At 43.0% G+C, this 15,617-nt stretch overlaps 1 protein-coding gene across 2 annotated transcripts in view; it reads right to left on the bottom strand.

Annotated features, from left to right (window-relative positions):
• Window positions 1-628: 628 nt before the first annotated feature.
• The window catches only part of DDRGK1 (DDRGK domain containing 1), a 33,959-nt gene continuing 18,970 nt past the window's right edge, over window positions 629-15,617 (bottom strand). For both annotated transcript variants that reach the window (XM_062493961.1, XM_062493960.1), the window contains 5 exons: window positions 9,521-9,643; window positions 7,511-7,549; window positions 4,447-4,503; window positions 3,709-3,757; window positions 629-2,249 (listed from right to left, as the gene is read on the bottom strand). In XM_062493961.1, coding sequence (XP_062349945.1) covers window positions 2,077-2,249; window positions 3,709-3,757; window positions 4,447-4,503; window positions 7,511-7,549; window positions 9,521-9,643 — 441 coding nt within the window. In that variant the 3' untranslated portion in view covers window positions 629-2,076. The remainder of the gene's footprint in view (window positions 2,250-3,708; window positions 3,758-4,446; window positions 4,504-7,510; window positions 7,550-9,520; window positions 9,644-15,617) is intronic.

Genomic DNA, 15,617 nt, shown 5'->3' with positions numbered 1-15,617 from the left:
CCTTATTTCAGTGCCAGCAGGGAGGGAAGAACTCTCTGCCCATTAGGTGTCTCACTGGGATATATTAAATGTGTGCTTGGAATTTAGCCAGTGAAGTAATTTTGGGGGCACAGCCCTGAACTTCTTCCCTCTCCACTTCCACACAGACTGAAACAGCAGCTTAGGTTTGAATTGCCTCATTTATAAACCATCCAAACAAATGGCCTGAAATTGTGTTCTAGACTTTCGACTGCCTCCTGGGACTTTGGAAGTGGATTCCTAGAAAATACCAAAACACTCCTTTAATAGAAAACCGAGCTGCAGTTGAATAGTGGTGCGTGTTCCCCAAGGCACAGGGTCAGGACACCAACACCCACCTCCTGCAGCCACTCAGGAAACTCAGAGAAGTGCAACAAATCCTTCAAGGCAGAGCAGAGGTTGCTCCACAGGCATCTGCAGCAGAGTTAGAAGCCCCACTCATGTTTTTTGTTACCTACATTATTTTCTCCTGGCTCATGTAAATCCCCAGCCTCACAATTCACATGCAGCAAAGCATCCCGAAAGGAGAGAAAAATGAGTTCTCCTGAGTGCTGAGAGGATGCAGCTGGGTAAAAAGAACAGGAATGGAAATGGTGGGAGAGGATCAGGAGAGCAGAGCAGCTGCTGGCAGAGCTCACAGCCATGTCTTACCCCAACCCTGTCCCTGCCCATTTCCAACACAAACCTCTGCAATTCTTTCAATACTGTTGATTTTATTACAAGAGTAGTTTAAGACAGAACAACAACAAAAAAATAATGGCAAACCCAAATATTTTTTTAAAAAATTTAATATGCAATCTGTAAGTAAGAGACTTTACAAGCCTCAAATGTGAAGTAAGCTTTTTGCTGGCTGTGGTTGTACAGCACTCAGGATGTGCTGATCTTTCACAGCAACACGTGGTGCTGGTGGAACTCCCCTCTCCTGCACTCTCACATCCAGCAGCAGTGCAGAGATTAAAAGGAAATGTTTCCTTCCATTGTTTTATTGCTGTCTCATCCCACTGATAACATGACTTTTAGTCTGCTCAAGTTCTTTCTAAGTTTGGCAGAGGCAAAACCTCTTGTCCTCCCCAATTACTGTTCATCCACATAAATCCTGCTGATTTCAGAAAGGACAATGAATGAATGATTTAAAAAAATAAATATTCTTATGCAGGAAATACACTGACCCATACGATTAATACATTACTAATCATTAACTTGGAACATTAACTGCATGACTCAGAGTGTCTGAAGTTTTTATTTAAAAACCCCCCAAACCTGCAGAACACAGAGGCCACAGGGTGGGGGTGTCTGAGGCCTTCAGACACTCTGAGCTGGCTCTGACTTCAAAGGATGAATCACCAGGATCTGGCTGGTATCAGCAGAACTGGCCTGCACAATAAATGAGCCCAGTTAGCCCTTCCCTGGAGGGGTTTCTGTCTCTTGGCTACAGGGAAATGATGCAGCCTGTCTGCAAGTAAACTTTTTAAATTACATAAATCAATATATAAATATATTTATATAGCAAAGGTTTCCTGAAATAGTTCCTGGAAGTTTTAACAGAGCAATGATTCCTTCCAGAGTTCCAGGATATATTTCAGCAAGAACAGAGACAAACTGTCTTTTTACTCTTTCTTTCCAGTGTGGGTGCAGCAGCCAAAATCTACACACCTATGGTCGTGTCCATGACAAAATTAAACAGCTCCATAGTACAGAGCAAGCCTGGAGAATCCTGAACAAAATCAACCCCAGATCTAATTGATACAGACATCAGAATCTGCAAACAATAAAAAGTTTGTTTACAGCAACATGAGACTGGCTGCCAAAGGAATAAATTACTGATCTTCCTGGGCTACAGGTGCATCAGTGTTTGAGTTCCTGGCCAGTGTCTTCTACAGTCAACTCTACCATTCAACACCAGATCTAACAGAAGGAAAAGCAAAACTTCTGAGTTGGCAGCTGATGCTTCAAAAGAGCATCCTACCTTCAGGCACCACGAACGCAGCGGGGAGGTTCTTGTTTGCTTTTGATTAAGTGGTTTATTCATTAAGAGGTTAAACCCCTGCAGTGTTTCTCTCAGGCCACGGTTGGAGCCACAGCTCTGCTGTCAGGCTGGAGGTTGATGAGGGAGTTGCTGGCCTGGGCCAGCTCTGCAATGGAGACTCGGCCTCGCTGTTTGATGTACTGGGCCACGGCTGCCATCTCCTCTGCAGTGATGTAGATGAACTTTCCCCTGTCATCAATCACACCTGCAGGGTAAAGACAGGACCCTGCAGTCAGCACTGGGGCTCCCCTCTCTTCCCAGCAGGCATCACTCACTGCTTTGGGAAGGGATGTTCCAGCTGCTGAGGCAGCACTTCCTATCTAGGCCAGGCAGGTTTTTATCTCCTGGCCACTGCTGGGTGCTGGAGCAGGGCTGTGCCAGCAGCCCAGGGCCCTGGGAATGCTCATCTGGGAACAGCTGGCTGGGAGCTCCACAGCAGCTGCTGCAGGCACCTTGTTTTCATGGAATCACAGAATGTCCTGAGCTGGAAGGAATCCACCAGGATCACTGATCCAGCTCCTGTCCCTGCACAGACACCCCAACAATCCAACCCTGAGCATCCCTGGAAGCATTGTCCAAACCCTCCTGGAGCTCTGGCAGCCTCGGGGCTGTGCCCATTCCTGGGGAGCCTGGGCAGTGCCCAGCACCCTCTGGATGAGGAACCTTCCCCTGACATCCAAAATAAACCTCCCCTGGGACAGCTCCAGCCATTCCCTGGGTGCTGTCCCTGTCCCAGGGAGCAGAGATCTGAGTAGTCCCTGGGCAGGAAGATGCAGAACTTGGTCAATCTCCCCTCAGCCTCCTCCAGGCTGAACAAGCCAAGTGCCCTCAGCTGCTCCTCACATGGATTCCTCTCCAGACCCTTCCCCACCCTGCAGCCCTACTTTTTTTGGTGCTCATGTTCTCAGCTCAGGCACCTGGTGGAGAAAGGCAGAGCAGGAGGGTCCAGGAGGGCACTGAGAGCCCTTGTGGGGCCCAGCTCAGCTTTTCCAGCTTCCCATCTGAAAGGGAATGCAGCTCAGTTTCCATCTTTCTGTTGCTCCAACCAGACTGAGAACAGAACTCTGGTTCTATGTATTACACCAAGGCAGAGCCTCCCTGGCTTTGTGCAAAGCCAGCCAGGACAGCACATAGCCATATCCCTGGAATCCCAGCACTTTTAGGGCATTTCAAAAGGGTTTCCACATGTACTCGCTGAGATGGGTGCTCTCCAGCCACGAGCACAAGATCAAGTCAATAAATGTTTGTGCTGGCACCTTTCCCCTACTTCACCCTCTGAAAGAACAAGACAGCCCAGCACTAAACCAGCTTTGCTCATGCTCAGTCTCTGCTGCCTGACTCCAGCATCCTGCAGTGCTCTGGGATGTCTGCCTCTCCCACATACCATACCCCAGTCCTGGCTTTAACCACCCCCAAATCATCCCCATGATCCTCTCAAATTCACATTTCAGAAGGCCCCGTTTGCAGCTGGCTGCTCAGGTACTCCAAAAGGCCTTCAGCAGATGGGTAAATAAATAAAATATAAATATCTAGCTATCAAGTCCTACTAGATCCTTAAAATAGGAATGACACTGGAATTCTCTCTGTGCCACAGGGAAGGCATTTTCTGCACCACCACCTCTTCACCAGTTACAGAAAGATCCCTTTTGTGCTTTGGCTGTCACCTGTCAGGGTGCCATCTGCCATCAGGTCCTGGATTCTGTTAATTGCATCCTGTGCAGAAGAGAAAAAAAAAAGAATAACAGACTGATCAAAAGGGAAGCAAAAACCATTTCACATGTTCAGATAAACTACAGAGGTTTACACTGAAATCCCTCAGGGTTAAGGAATTCAGTACTCCCACACAGAGAGATGCAATCAGCCCTTTGGTCTCTGAGGGAGGATTTTTTTTTTTTTTTTTGCATTTTGGGATGTTCAAATTAAATCTCATATCCCTTAAAAGAGACCTTTATTGCCTTTACTTGGCAGTTTCAAGGAGCAGGGGGTTATAGGAATCTTCCCATGGAAAGGCTGTGCAGTGCCATGAAGTTCCATGAAGCACACTGAGGTCCTTCTCCAAGGCCCTCACTCAAAAATTCCATGTTTTTTGTAACTTTTCCTGCTCCCTTTAGGAGCAAACCTCTCCTACCAACCTAAAGCAACAACTTGTTGAATTATATGGCTGGGTTTACTCTACAGTTACTCCAAGCATGCAGCTCCACTGCACCTTAGTGTTGGTTTCTACAGTTCTACCTCTCTCTTTTTCTCGTTGTTATATGATTGCAGAAGGAAAATTGTAATTTAGATTTTAATCAGATAAATCTTTTAAGTAACTCACTACACATTTAAATGGAGTTCTGGTATAAGAGGGAGGCAAGGGCCCAGCAAAAATTAGCATTTCCACCCCAAAAGTCAATGCTTACCTGTGTCCTTAAACCCAGATGTGAAGCCAAGTCCTCCAGCTGGATAACCTTTGTTTTCTGTGGAGACAAACAAAAGTTAAGCTGATGAATGAGAAATCTGGGATTTTTTTCTTTCCATTCAAATAAAGAAATGTCCTAGTAAGCACTTTCCTCTGATGAAAAACTCTGAAGTTACCTAAAGCAGAGAGCTCTGTGGAAAGACTGAGTGCTCTGACCCACTTAGGGCAAGACTCAAACACACCTCCAGTGTTGATCCTGGACTTTTCCTTACGTTAGGATGAGCACAAGGAACAGCCATGACTCTCTTTCCTCACCTCCCAAGTTTCTCAGCTGCTACCTTTAATTTCCAGTGTGTTTTATCAAGATCTCTTTCTTCTTTGAGGGATGTTTCAAAGCACCTTTTAAAATGATCACTGGTATATATCAGCACTTACATAAAAACAAGGCAAGACTGGCAGCATTAAGTGCTTTAGTCTGTTTTACTGATGTCATGTGTATTAATGCCATAATAATCTTCCTAAGCAAGCCAACACCTTATTAAAATTGTCAGTGTTGGAACTGCAAATTGTCATTTTGCTTTTGACAGATTCTTCCTGCAGCTTTTCTCAGTCAGGGCACAGCCACCACTGCTCACATCTGGTTTTGTGCTTCTCTGTAGCTCCAGAGAAAACACCTGCAGTGCTTGTCTGGAGCTACTTGGTTCCTGTTTTCTTCTCTGCCAAAGTTTTAGGAGCTCATCTGTTTAGTTGGGAAAGGATGCAATGTTTGTAAGGAGCTTGGAAAAGACAAAACTGTTGGAAAGCTCAGTTAACATTCAGGAATACATTCCTAAAATCCATGTATATGCAGCCACAGGAGCTGCATCTCCATTAAATTAAATACTTCAAACAATTCCTTTGTTTCTGGTCTTGAGAGCATACTGGGAGGCCACTGAAGAAATCAAGAGAGGCTGAAATAGATTAATCTCTTTCATTAATAAAATCAGACCAAAAAGAAAGCCACACACATATTTAGCAGTTGTGAAGTTTGATGCAGCCAAGCTAGAGAACTGAATACCATGGACTGAACACATGGAACTGGAACCAGTCCATGGAATTCAGTTCTCAGAGCTGGGAACTGCCAACATTCGTCACATCTTCTTTTAAAGGGATTGGGGGGTTGGTACAAAGCCACGTGAACAAGAAAAACAGGACTTAAACCTTCACTTAAAGATATTCCCCCTCAATGACCAAGTTTAGTGGAAGCTTTCCAAGACAGATCCTGCTGGGAATGAGAGCCCGAGGGGGTGGGGTGGGATCAGGGGGCACCCCCCACACTCTGGAATACACTGTGAGGTCCCAAGGGAATTAAAACACTTCTCCACATGCATCATGTTATACAGAAAGACTTAACTTTCCTTCAGCATCAAAAACACAGCAACATTTTCCTGAATGGATTTCATTTTAAGGGTGATGCTGCTGCTTTCCTTAGCAAGGGACAAAACAGAGCAAGAGGCTGCAGTTTGCTTCCAACACCCTTAAGAATGAAGCATGGGGTGAGCTATCTCCAGTCAATGATACCAGCACAAGAAATTATTCAACAGAAGAGCTAAATTCAATTTTATTTTTTAAAAAATGCCAATTACTCTTAATTTATACATTTTTTCAGACAGCTACGAGCATCTCAGCACTGCTTCCTGTCAATGGTTTCTGTGAACAGAACAGAAGATGAGGGCAATACATAATCTATACATTAAGCACACTTTCAAGATTAAACTTAAAACTTGTGAAAGAAAGCGATGCCCCAGTTCTGCAGCTCAGCAGAGGAAATCAGGTGTCAAATATTCAGACTTCAGTTTCCAGCCCGAGTTTAATTTCTCTGACGTCAAGATGAAGTGACTGATACAAAACTTAGTGCTGAAACACTCAACTGGGAGTTTGTGACTAATCTGGTCCAGCCACCACAAGCCCTGGGGCGTTGGGCAGAGTCTGCCCTGGCTGTGCCATCCCTTGGAAACCTCCCAGTGTTCGTGGGAGATCCCAAGGATCTGGAATCTCCTTTTTCTACCTACAGAGGTGAAAGAGGCACAGAGCAGCTCAGCAGAGCTTTGGAGGGCTCTGCACTGAGCTCTCCAGAATTTCCTGGCTATCACTCCAAAGGACTCCCCAAGGACAGTTATCCATGAGGCAAATCTCTAAGTGCAGGAGATAAATCTGCTGTAAGTCCAGGGTTTTGCTGGGATAATGGACGTGCAAAACCGGCCCAAAGCTGAGATTTTGGAATACAAAATGATTAGCAGCTCACTAAATATCCAAGTGATTTGCTTGCTAGAGAAGCCTTGCACACACTTCACACATCCTGAGAGTTCAGATTCCAGTAAAGGAAGAAATGCATTCATTAAGGGAAAAAAATTTGCATGACAGTGTTGAGAGTGAGAGGAGAAAAATGCATTTGACCTTTGATATGGCAAGAGTGGAGAGCATTTGCCCTCAGAGATCAAAAGCAGGAGCACAGCCCAGGTTTTAAATACCCAGCCATACAATGGGATGAAAGGGAGACTGACACACCCTGGTTAAAACAAGGGAGCTGCTTCTTAAACATTAAGACAACATTGGAAGCTGCATGGATAGAAAAAACAGTGAAGGAATCATAGAGGAAGTCGGGATGGAACTTTCCAGTGCCAAAAACACCCTCCCTGGTACAGCAGCTCTCCTTCCTGCTGAGCTCACATGGATAGATTATTTTTAAATCAGTGGCTGATGTTCACAAACAAAAAAGCCTGAATGCCCCAAATCCCAATCCACAGCAAACACTGCTTCCATAAACTCTGAAGGAGATCCACTAGGTCTGTCTTTATACCACAGGGCAAAAGCCACATCCTGCCCCAAAAGCCAGGACCCAGCTGGAATTAAACTATTTTAGCAATGATGGATGTGCTTGTGCTGGTTCAGAAAATACCATTTCTTGAAGGTATCACTTTTGTTACTTGTTGAATATTTAAATAAATTAAAGAGGAAGTAAAGGTGTCCCTCTTAAACAAAAGGTATTATACACCATCTAGGGAGACAAACCAAAGGCACCTTACCTTAACATATTCCAGGAATTCCATAAGAAAGCTGCGAGACTGGAGACAGCAAGGAAAACAACAGTTATTTTAAATTCACGTGCATCAAAAACCTGCTGAGTATAAATACTACAAAAGTGTTTAGATTGCATAATTCCCAAGTTTTAACTACACACACCGAGACGCTGGACTGGGAAGAAAAATAATCTAGATTTAATCTTCACTAGGGATTTCTGACAGATATTTTCCGAGACTGAATGTAGCTCACGTACAATTTTTTTCCTGAAAGGTTATCATACAATTTTTTATTCTTCCCATCATAAATACAACCACATCTGGGTGAGTTTAAGCATCATTAAATCACACACCAAGGGCATTTTGTGCAGAGTAACTCAGGACCTGCAGATGGCCAAGTGCAGCACAGCACCCGTGGAGGCTCAAGCATTTCAAAGCCATGCACCTGAAATCCAGTGCACCAAGGTGAGCTGCTCCACTTCAGAGGCAATTCAAACAGTGTGCACCGAAGTTAAAAGGAGATCAGGCTACTCTGTAACCCTGGAAATTAACTGGTGAGCTCTGGAGTCAGGAGCTTGATTTTCAAGCACAAGCAACCCCAACCACACAAGGCACAGTCAGCTTTTCTAACAGGACACTGAAATGCCTCAGTACTTCAGCCACCACGAGGCCAGGGCGCCTACTTCATTTCTTTCTCATTTCTGCTGTCTCCAAATAACTCTGTACCTGTTATTATTTCTTAATATGACTTTTAAATTGCCTGCAATTCAAGTTCTAACTCCCCACCCCTAGCAAAGTTATCTCAGGTTGAGATCCAGGCACCATTAACTGCCTGGAAGCTCTTTCAGGTGAGGAACACCCTTCTCTGATCTGACATGGAGATTAATTTCTCCTTAACAGGCAGCTGTAGGAACATGGACAGTCGACACATCCCAGCTTTAAAGGGTGTTTGGAGTGGAACACATCAATATTTAGGGATAATCTCATGTCCCAGCAGGACAGGTACAGATTTTTGAAGGAACTGTCAATAAAAGTGTGCATTTTGCTGTTCATTGCATCTTAGGGAATTCCCCAACACCAGACACAACTTCTCTTGGTGTTAATCCTGGTCTGATGGAGGAATTTTTCTTGGTGGGAAGGGGTCCATAGTGAGAACTTGTAATGAGTCAATGCTGCTTGACATTAGGCAGAATCTGCTGTGCTCAAAGCCACTCTCAGTCACACTAAAGCAAATCCATTTAATTCCAGAGTCTCTTCAGCAGAGGAGCAAATGCACACATGACCCCAAAATAAATCCTTCCCAAGAAATGCACTGGACAGCTCAAATTGGCATCTACAACCCAAGAGCAATTTCAGGATGTGTTAGCTAATAAATTGTGTCTAACAGGTTTTCACCAGACAAAACAAGAACTCTGCCTCCCACAACAGCAAAACTTTTTCAGGTTTGCTGTGATTTTATATCAAGTATCACATTTCAACCACCATCCCCAGCAGCTCTGCAGGCAGCCACAAGAGCAGCAGTGTGGGTTTGCCCTGAGGATTCCCTTATCAGAAGCCTTTTGAGACAAGAGCTTGGTTTTTAATTTGATTTCACAGCAGCTCTCTTGGTGTAGAAATTGAAGCCAAACCCAAATAATTGCCCCCAGCGTCTGTGGGCACTTTTCAAACGCCAAATTCAACTTTACTGGCTAAATCTCTGTGGGTAAGGCAGAGCTGCTGACAGTGAGGGATTACCTGAATTCCACAATGAGTTTTAGTTCAGTTCTTAGACATGAGAAGGACAGGACTCATTTCCAGCAAGTCCCCTCAGAACTCTAAAATAAACTGTAGGAGTCTGGTATGAGGAACAGCAGCATTCCCCAGGAAATATTCCAGGGTTAACCTGTGCCACAGACACAATTTAGCTTTCACAAGCAAAAACCTTTGGCTGACTCCTACTCTGAAGTTCATTTCTCACCAGACAGAATGTAGCAATTCTAACAAGAGAAGGGGAGCTGCAGAAGCAGCCTCACCTACCTGTTCCTCTGTCATCGATTCTTCAACTCCTTCCTCTTCAACTACAAAACTCTCCTTCAGCTTCAGGTACTCTTCATATTCTCTCTTCTCCTCTTCTTCCTTTGCCTTCCTTTTTTCCTCTTCCTGGACAGAAAAGATGACAAGTTGCTCTTTCCCAATTCAGGTTTTAAGTAAAGCAGCATCTTCTTTCTCTGCAGCCAGCACATTAAAAGTTTTTAAGACGAACCTAAGTTGCCCCTTGATGGCACCACCAGTTTCAGAAGCTACCCCTGTGGCAGTGACCATCTCACAACCACGGCTGGCTCTTACCAGAGCTGACAGAGGGCAGAAAACCACTCTTAAATAGCAACCTGCCTGCTTCATTTGCATGAATCTGCTGCTTCTGACAGGAAGTCCCTGCCCCTCCCTGCTCTTTGATTCAACGTCCACATTTTTGGTTACTGGCCCCAGTTTTGCTCTGCCACTACAGGACATTGGGAGTGCTCACAAGGAGCAGTGGAGTTACACTGGTGGAGAGAAAAAGGCCAGCCCGTAAAAGTTTCAAGTAAAATCAAGTTTTCAAGGAAAACCTCTTTCTTTGGAAAACTTTCTTCCAGCAAACTGTGCCTACGTGGAATATAAATTATTATATGAAGTATTTTAGGCACAGGAGGCAAGGCATGCTTGTTTTAACAAAAGGGTTTTTCTTTTTTTCATGTTGTTTGTTAAACAAAAGCTTCAGGCTTTTAGTTATCTGCAATAAAAAATCTTCATGGCTTACCCTGAAATAAATATTAAAGCCTCAAAGCCCACAGTAAAGCTGACCCAAAAAACTCCAAGCCCAGTGATAGGGTGATGCCTGGTTCTGTGGAATTCACACCTTCACAAATCAAAATGGTGATTAAAGGTTTGGAAATGTGACAGATTACTTAGAAAATGTTTCAAATAAGAAAAGGTTTTTTTACTGGGCGCTCCTAAATTTTCAGCTTTCCATTATTTTAATTTAAAATTTGTTTTGCTCCTCTCTGAGAGAAGGCAGCACTAACTTTGAAGGCTGGATTTGATGATGTCAGAGGCCTTTTCCAATCTAAAAGATTCCATGGCTCACACAGAACAAAAATGTTTCCCTGCAGGACAGTTTCTTCCACAGAGGAATTTATGTTTGTGCAGCACCTGGTACAAAGAGATTCCAAAAGGATCTGGCCTCTGGCTCCATCACATTGCAGAGGCTGATTAAAAGAAACAGAGGAGCTCTTCAAATTTCAGTGACAATTCCAGGGCATTCCTCTATCATTAACAGAGGAATTATCTTTCAAAGAACAGTGACATTGATTTCTAAATGCTTGTCATGCTACATCTTTGACATTAATATGCTAATTGCTTCCTTAAATAGCTGGAATATAAATATTTGCTCCATTAAAACAGGGAGAGACAGGAACAGGTCATTCAGTATACAGAAAATATATCCATATTAAAAAAGATGCCCTTTGATAAAAAACAAAGAGTATTTGGTCCTTTTTTTATTTAATCAAATTCCCAGAAAGTCAGGAGAAAGAATCCTGCCAACATCCAAGAATGAGAAAAACAGGACTGAAAGGATCTCAGTGTATCTGCAAAGCCAAATTAATTTTTTAAACTGCTATCTCATGAAAAATCTACAGATCTGAGGAAGCTCTTGAGACAAAACAAGATCATTTTTGGGTCATTCATCACCACAACAATTAATCCAACAGCAGATTTTTTTCCTTATATGCACTCCCGATGCCAAGAACAACATAACCATATTTCATTTGGAAGCAACAGCAATTGTTCTCTTCTTGTAAGTGCATTAAATTTAATCTTGATCTTGGAAAGAAGAGAATAATGTTTTTCCCCTGGTCTATTAGAGAGGTTGTAATTCAGCAGGATTTGAAATGAGGGGGGAAAAAAAAAACAATCACAAAGCCTCAAAACTGCTTCGGTAAATAATTTCTAGATGGTTCTGAAAAAGAAAAGTAAGAAAAGATCAGAAGACAGTAACTAAGAGCAACAATAACTAAAACACATTTTCCTGCTTCTGGAAGGTCAAACAAACGAGCAAGGCTCCTTCCTCTGGTCCTTCCCTACCTGAAAAACATCACTTTGCATTTTTTGGAAGTAACCCAGCACATTCCTGTCAGCACTTCCATTCCCAACACATGCAGAAAAGCAGACCTGCTGTGAGACTGGCCAAGCACCCAGCTACCAGCCCCTTCTTTGCCAACAGGAGTTTGTTTTCCAGATGCTGAATTTTGATCAGCAGAGCATTTCCAGGTGCTCTGAGCCACTGCTTTGGTAGCTAAAGTGTGTCAGCCCTCAAAGCTTCCTGGTGGCTGCAGCTTTCTCCATAACATTAAGTATTTCCAGCTGCTTTTTTCGCTTAAAGATTAAAAATTCATGGAGAGCTTCACATGCTTTACAACTTAAATTCACCTATGATTCAATCTGTAGGGAAAAAAGAAAAAAAAAAGATTTATCCAAACTGCAGCTTGGTTCAGAGCAGAGATGACTTTGCACAAGTGCTCAGAGAGAAGCAAGGTGGAGGCTGAGCAGGGGGACCCTGGAACAGTCAGGATGTCTGGGATTATTAAATTTTTTGTGCTACCATCACACTAAACCTCTTCTCTCATGCTCATGGAGCAGCTGTGTGGGAGCTGCAGGGTCAAACAGAGGCAGCAGCATTCCCACAAAATTCAGCGTGTCCATACAAATAACCCAGGTGTGGAAAAACACCCAGAGCCCTTCAGGGGGTCTGCTCATCACAAACTGAGCCCAGGATCCTGTGTCACTCTCACAGAGGGCACTGGGCTCACACCCACCTTTCCAACCCCACTTCTCTGGCACTCAGGGTCCTTCTGGGCTGGTGGCTGAGAGCAGAGAGTGGCTGGGCCACCCCCCAGCCATGGGTGGGGTGCTGGGGAAATCCCAGCAGGTGGAAATTTGGTAACTGCAGATGCTCATCTTCAGCTGCCTGCTTTCATTTATTTATTTATATATATATTTTTAAAAGCAGGTTTGCCTCTCTCCTCACCCATCGAAATGTTACCCAGACTGGGGGATTGAAAAGTGTAAAGATTTCTTATTGATTAGTTTATTCCACTGCATGTGAAGAACAAACTATCCCACTTCAACCACATTTTAATTTAACAACTAAAAAATAAATTAGTCACTCAAACATTTGTTCTTCTGCTCTTTTCTCACCCAGTCCCCCCTGCCCACCAAGAACCTGGACGTGTAAGTAAAAAGCAGACACGCATGTGTGAATTACACAGGAATTCCAACTTGTACCTAACATCTTGGGTTTTACCTGCCAAAAATGGTGAACTTCAAGTTTTTAGTATAAAAATCAGTAGTACTGTAAAATTTTTTGTTAAGTAATAGCTTAAGAAAAATATGAAGTTCAATTATATGTTATGCTTTTGCTTTTTTTGTTTTTAGTAGTACAAATTCACCAATTAGTCAGCTTAAAGTGTTTAAGTAACTTTAGCTAATGTATTACGTTTAAACACCATGTCTATCCAACACAACCCCCAAAATACTGCTTTTCATTTGTTTAGTTAGTGTGCCAAATTTAATTATACAAGAAAAATCAAGTTTTAGTTGAAGATATTTCTCCTTATTGTGTTACATATAAAATTCACATCTTTTAGTGCAATAATACTTCTTCAATTCAGTCTGCAGTTAATAATATAACTCTTCAATTACCATGAAGAATGTTTTTTATTTGTGGAAATAAAATTCAGCTCATTTGAGGCTCCTTTTAGATCACCATCCTCTGTTTGCCTCTTACCTTGATACCAGGGATTATTTCCAAACACGTTCCCTGTGCCAACTCCACAAGAGCCCAACTTTTTACCAGATGAAACCCACAGCATCCTGAAAACTCTCTCAGGCCTCCAGCTGGAAGCACACCTCCATTTTTGGGATCACAGATTGTTCAGGAGTTCTGGGATGCTGCTTGGGTGGACAAAATCTCACTGGCAGTGAGAAAGGAGAACAAACACTGGACACTCTTCAGCCACCACCCCACTCCCTGCCATTCCTGTATTTGTGGCCGTTTTCCTAATTTGTAGGATGAAGAACAACATCCTGAATCTTTAGAGGGTCGTGGACCAAAGAAACCCTCCTTGTACAACATCCAGTTTTTGAATTGTCAGCACAGGTTCTGCAGGAAGCCAAAAGGGACTTTGCAGAGAATAATTTGGCACAGAGCAGATGGATCTGTAGGATTCCTGCCCCCCTCACTGCTTAGACAGAACAAGTACCCTTAACCCCTCTAATTCAGAGAGATTTTGCAAGGTTTTCAACTTGTATTCCCCTGGGATAAATTAATTTTGAGGGAAGCACACACACTTGAAAACTGATGCTTAAATTGAAATTATGGAGTGGTTCTCCATCAGCCTCCAGAAATGCATTGTGTATGTAGGAAAAAAGGATATAAATATCAAACAGATAATGAAGAGCTCTGCTGAGACACACAGATCTTGATGTTCACATAATAAAACAACTATAACTTGGTGCCTCCTTTTATATGATCAAATATCAAAGAGTCAAAACTTCAGGGTCAGACCTTCCAGAGGATCCTTGTGATCCTCCTGGCTGTCCCCCATTTCTACAGCTCTGAAAATCCAGGCCGTTTTTATTTAGGCACTTAAATGCAAATTTACCAAAATCTCTGTGCACAGGCAAAGGAAAAAGAAGGTTTTTTTTTATGTGAGCAACCTGTTAGGTTTTGTCTGAAGACTCTGTTTTGCAACATCAGAGGAAGCTCACTCTCATTGATAAGGTGTTGGCTGGTAAACCAGCTCACCACCAAAAAACTCCAAGAGTGAAAGGGAAATCCCCAGGGCAAAGCAGAGCTGAAGTAAATGCCAATTATAAAGGAGCTTCCTCAGGCCTGTAGCCAATCAGCTCAGCAGAACACTGGAAAGGAAACTTGAATTTAAAAATACATGATCTGGTTTGCAACACTCAAGTCAAGGGGCAACCACATTTTATTTATAAGTGCATACAAATCTATTGAAATAGAAGCAGAGGGTATTTTTCTCAAGAGTAGGCAAGATTTTAGCCCCCATAGCTCCCTCGAGGTACGGTTCCCACCTGTCAGCACAATTTTAGTAGCAGTTCTTGGGTGAGAGACTGGAAAAAAAAGGTTCAAGTGGAATTTAGCCACCAAAGCTGGCTGTGTTTGTCTGGGGACTTGCCCCTGCCAGCGAACCTGCAGAAACACTCTGATGTACTGGGAAAGGAAGGGGGAAATGAGGTATCTGACATACCTCCCTTTCTCAGGCAAACTTCAGTGTTAAACTGAATTTTTTGTGCCTTGTGGCAATGTCAGTGACCAAAATGCCTCTTAAAAAAACAGCTGCCCCTGGTTTTTATCTCCTATCAGTCCCTACTTGAAGTATCTTCCAGAATTTTGCCTTTCCACTTCCCAATTTAGATGAGGGAATGGAATCATGAGATGTGCAGTCCACAAGGCCTTACTGGTGACAAGACATTACTTGTGGCAATGAAGAATTCCTCCTCCAGAGGAAAAGAAGTGACATTTTTTATCCTATGTATTCCATAAACCCAGAGAGGCCGTGCCTTTTCCATCACACCATCAGTCTGTGACAAGATTGGAAAGATGAGATGTTCTGAGCCTAAGGACAGGCTCTCTTCAAAATGTTCTGTTTCCTGTTACAGACTCCACGAAGAAAGATTTAAAATTACCAGAAAACAGCTGAGCATGGACATTAAATATTGTCAGATATATTTACTTTGATCCACGCTCCAAATGTTCAGCAGTTACTGGATTATCAACTTAGACACAAGCAAAAAAATTAAATATTGAAAGCACTTTCCTCTGAGAGGCAGAATAATGTTCCTGATGCAGCCTGATGTAGGTGGGGGGGGGGGGGGTCTGCTGTCCTGACAAATAGTGGGAAAACAAATAATTTACAAAACAAACTACAATAGCTTAAAATTACAGGATTTAAGTAGGTAGGTATTGGCTAAGGTGATCAAGCTGGATTCAGGCATTTGAGCAATTTTCCAAATTCGAGGGAGTACTCTGTGGATTGCTATGCACAAAATTTAAAAATAAACGAACAAAAAA

The sequence above is a fragment of the Cinclus cinclus genome, chromosome 5 (genome assembly GCF_963662255.1).
Source record: "Cinclus cinclus chromosome 5, bCinCin1.1, whole genome shotgun sequence".
NCBI lineage: Eukaryota > Metazoa > Chordata > Aves > Passeriformes > Cinclidae > Cinclus > Cinclus cinclus.
Note: the sequence above shows the minus strand (reverse complement) of the source record. Positions and strands in the feature narration are given on the sequence as shown.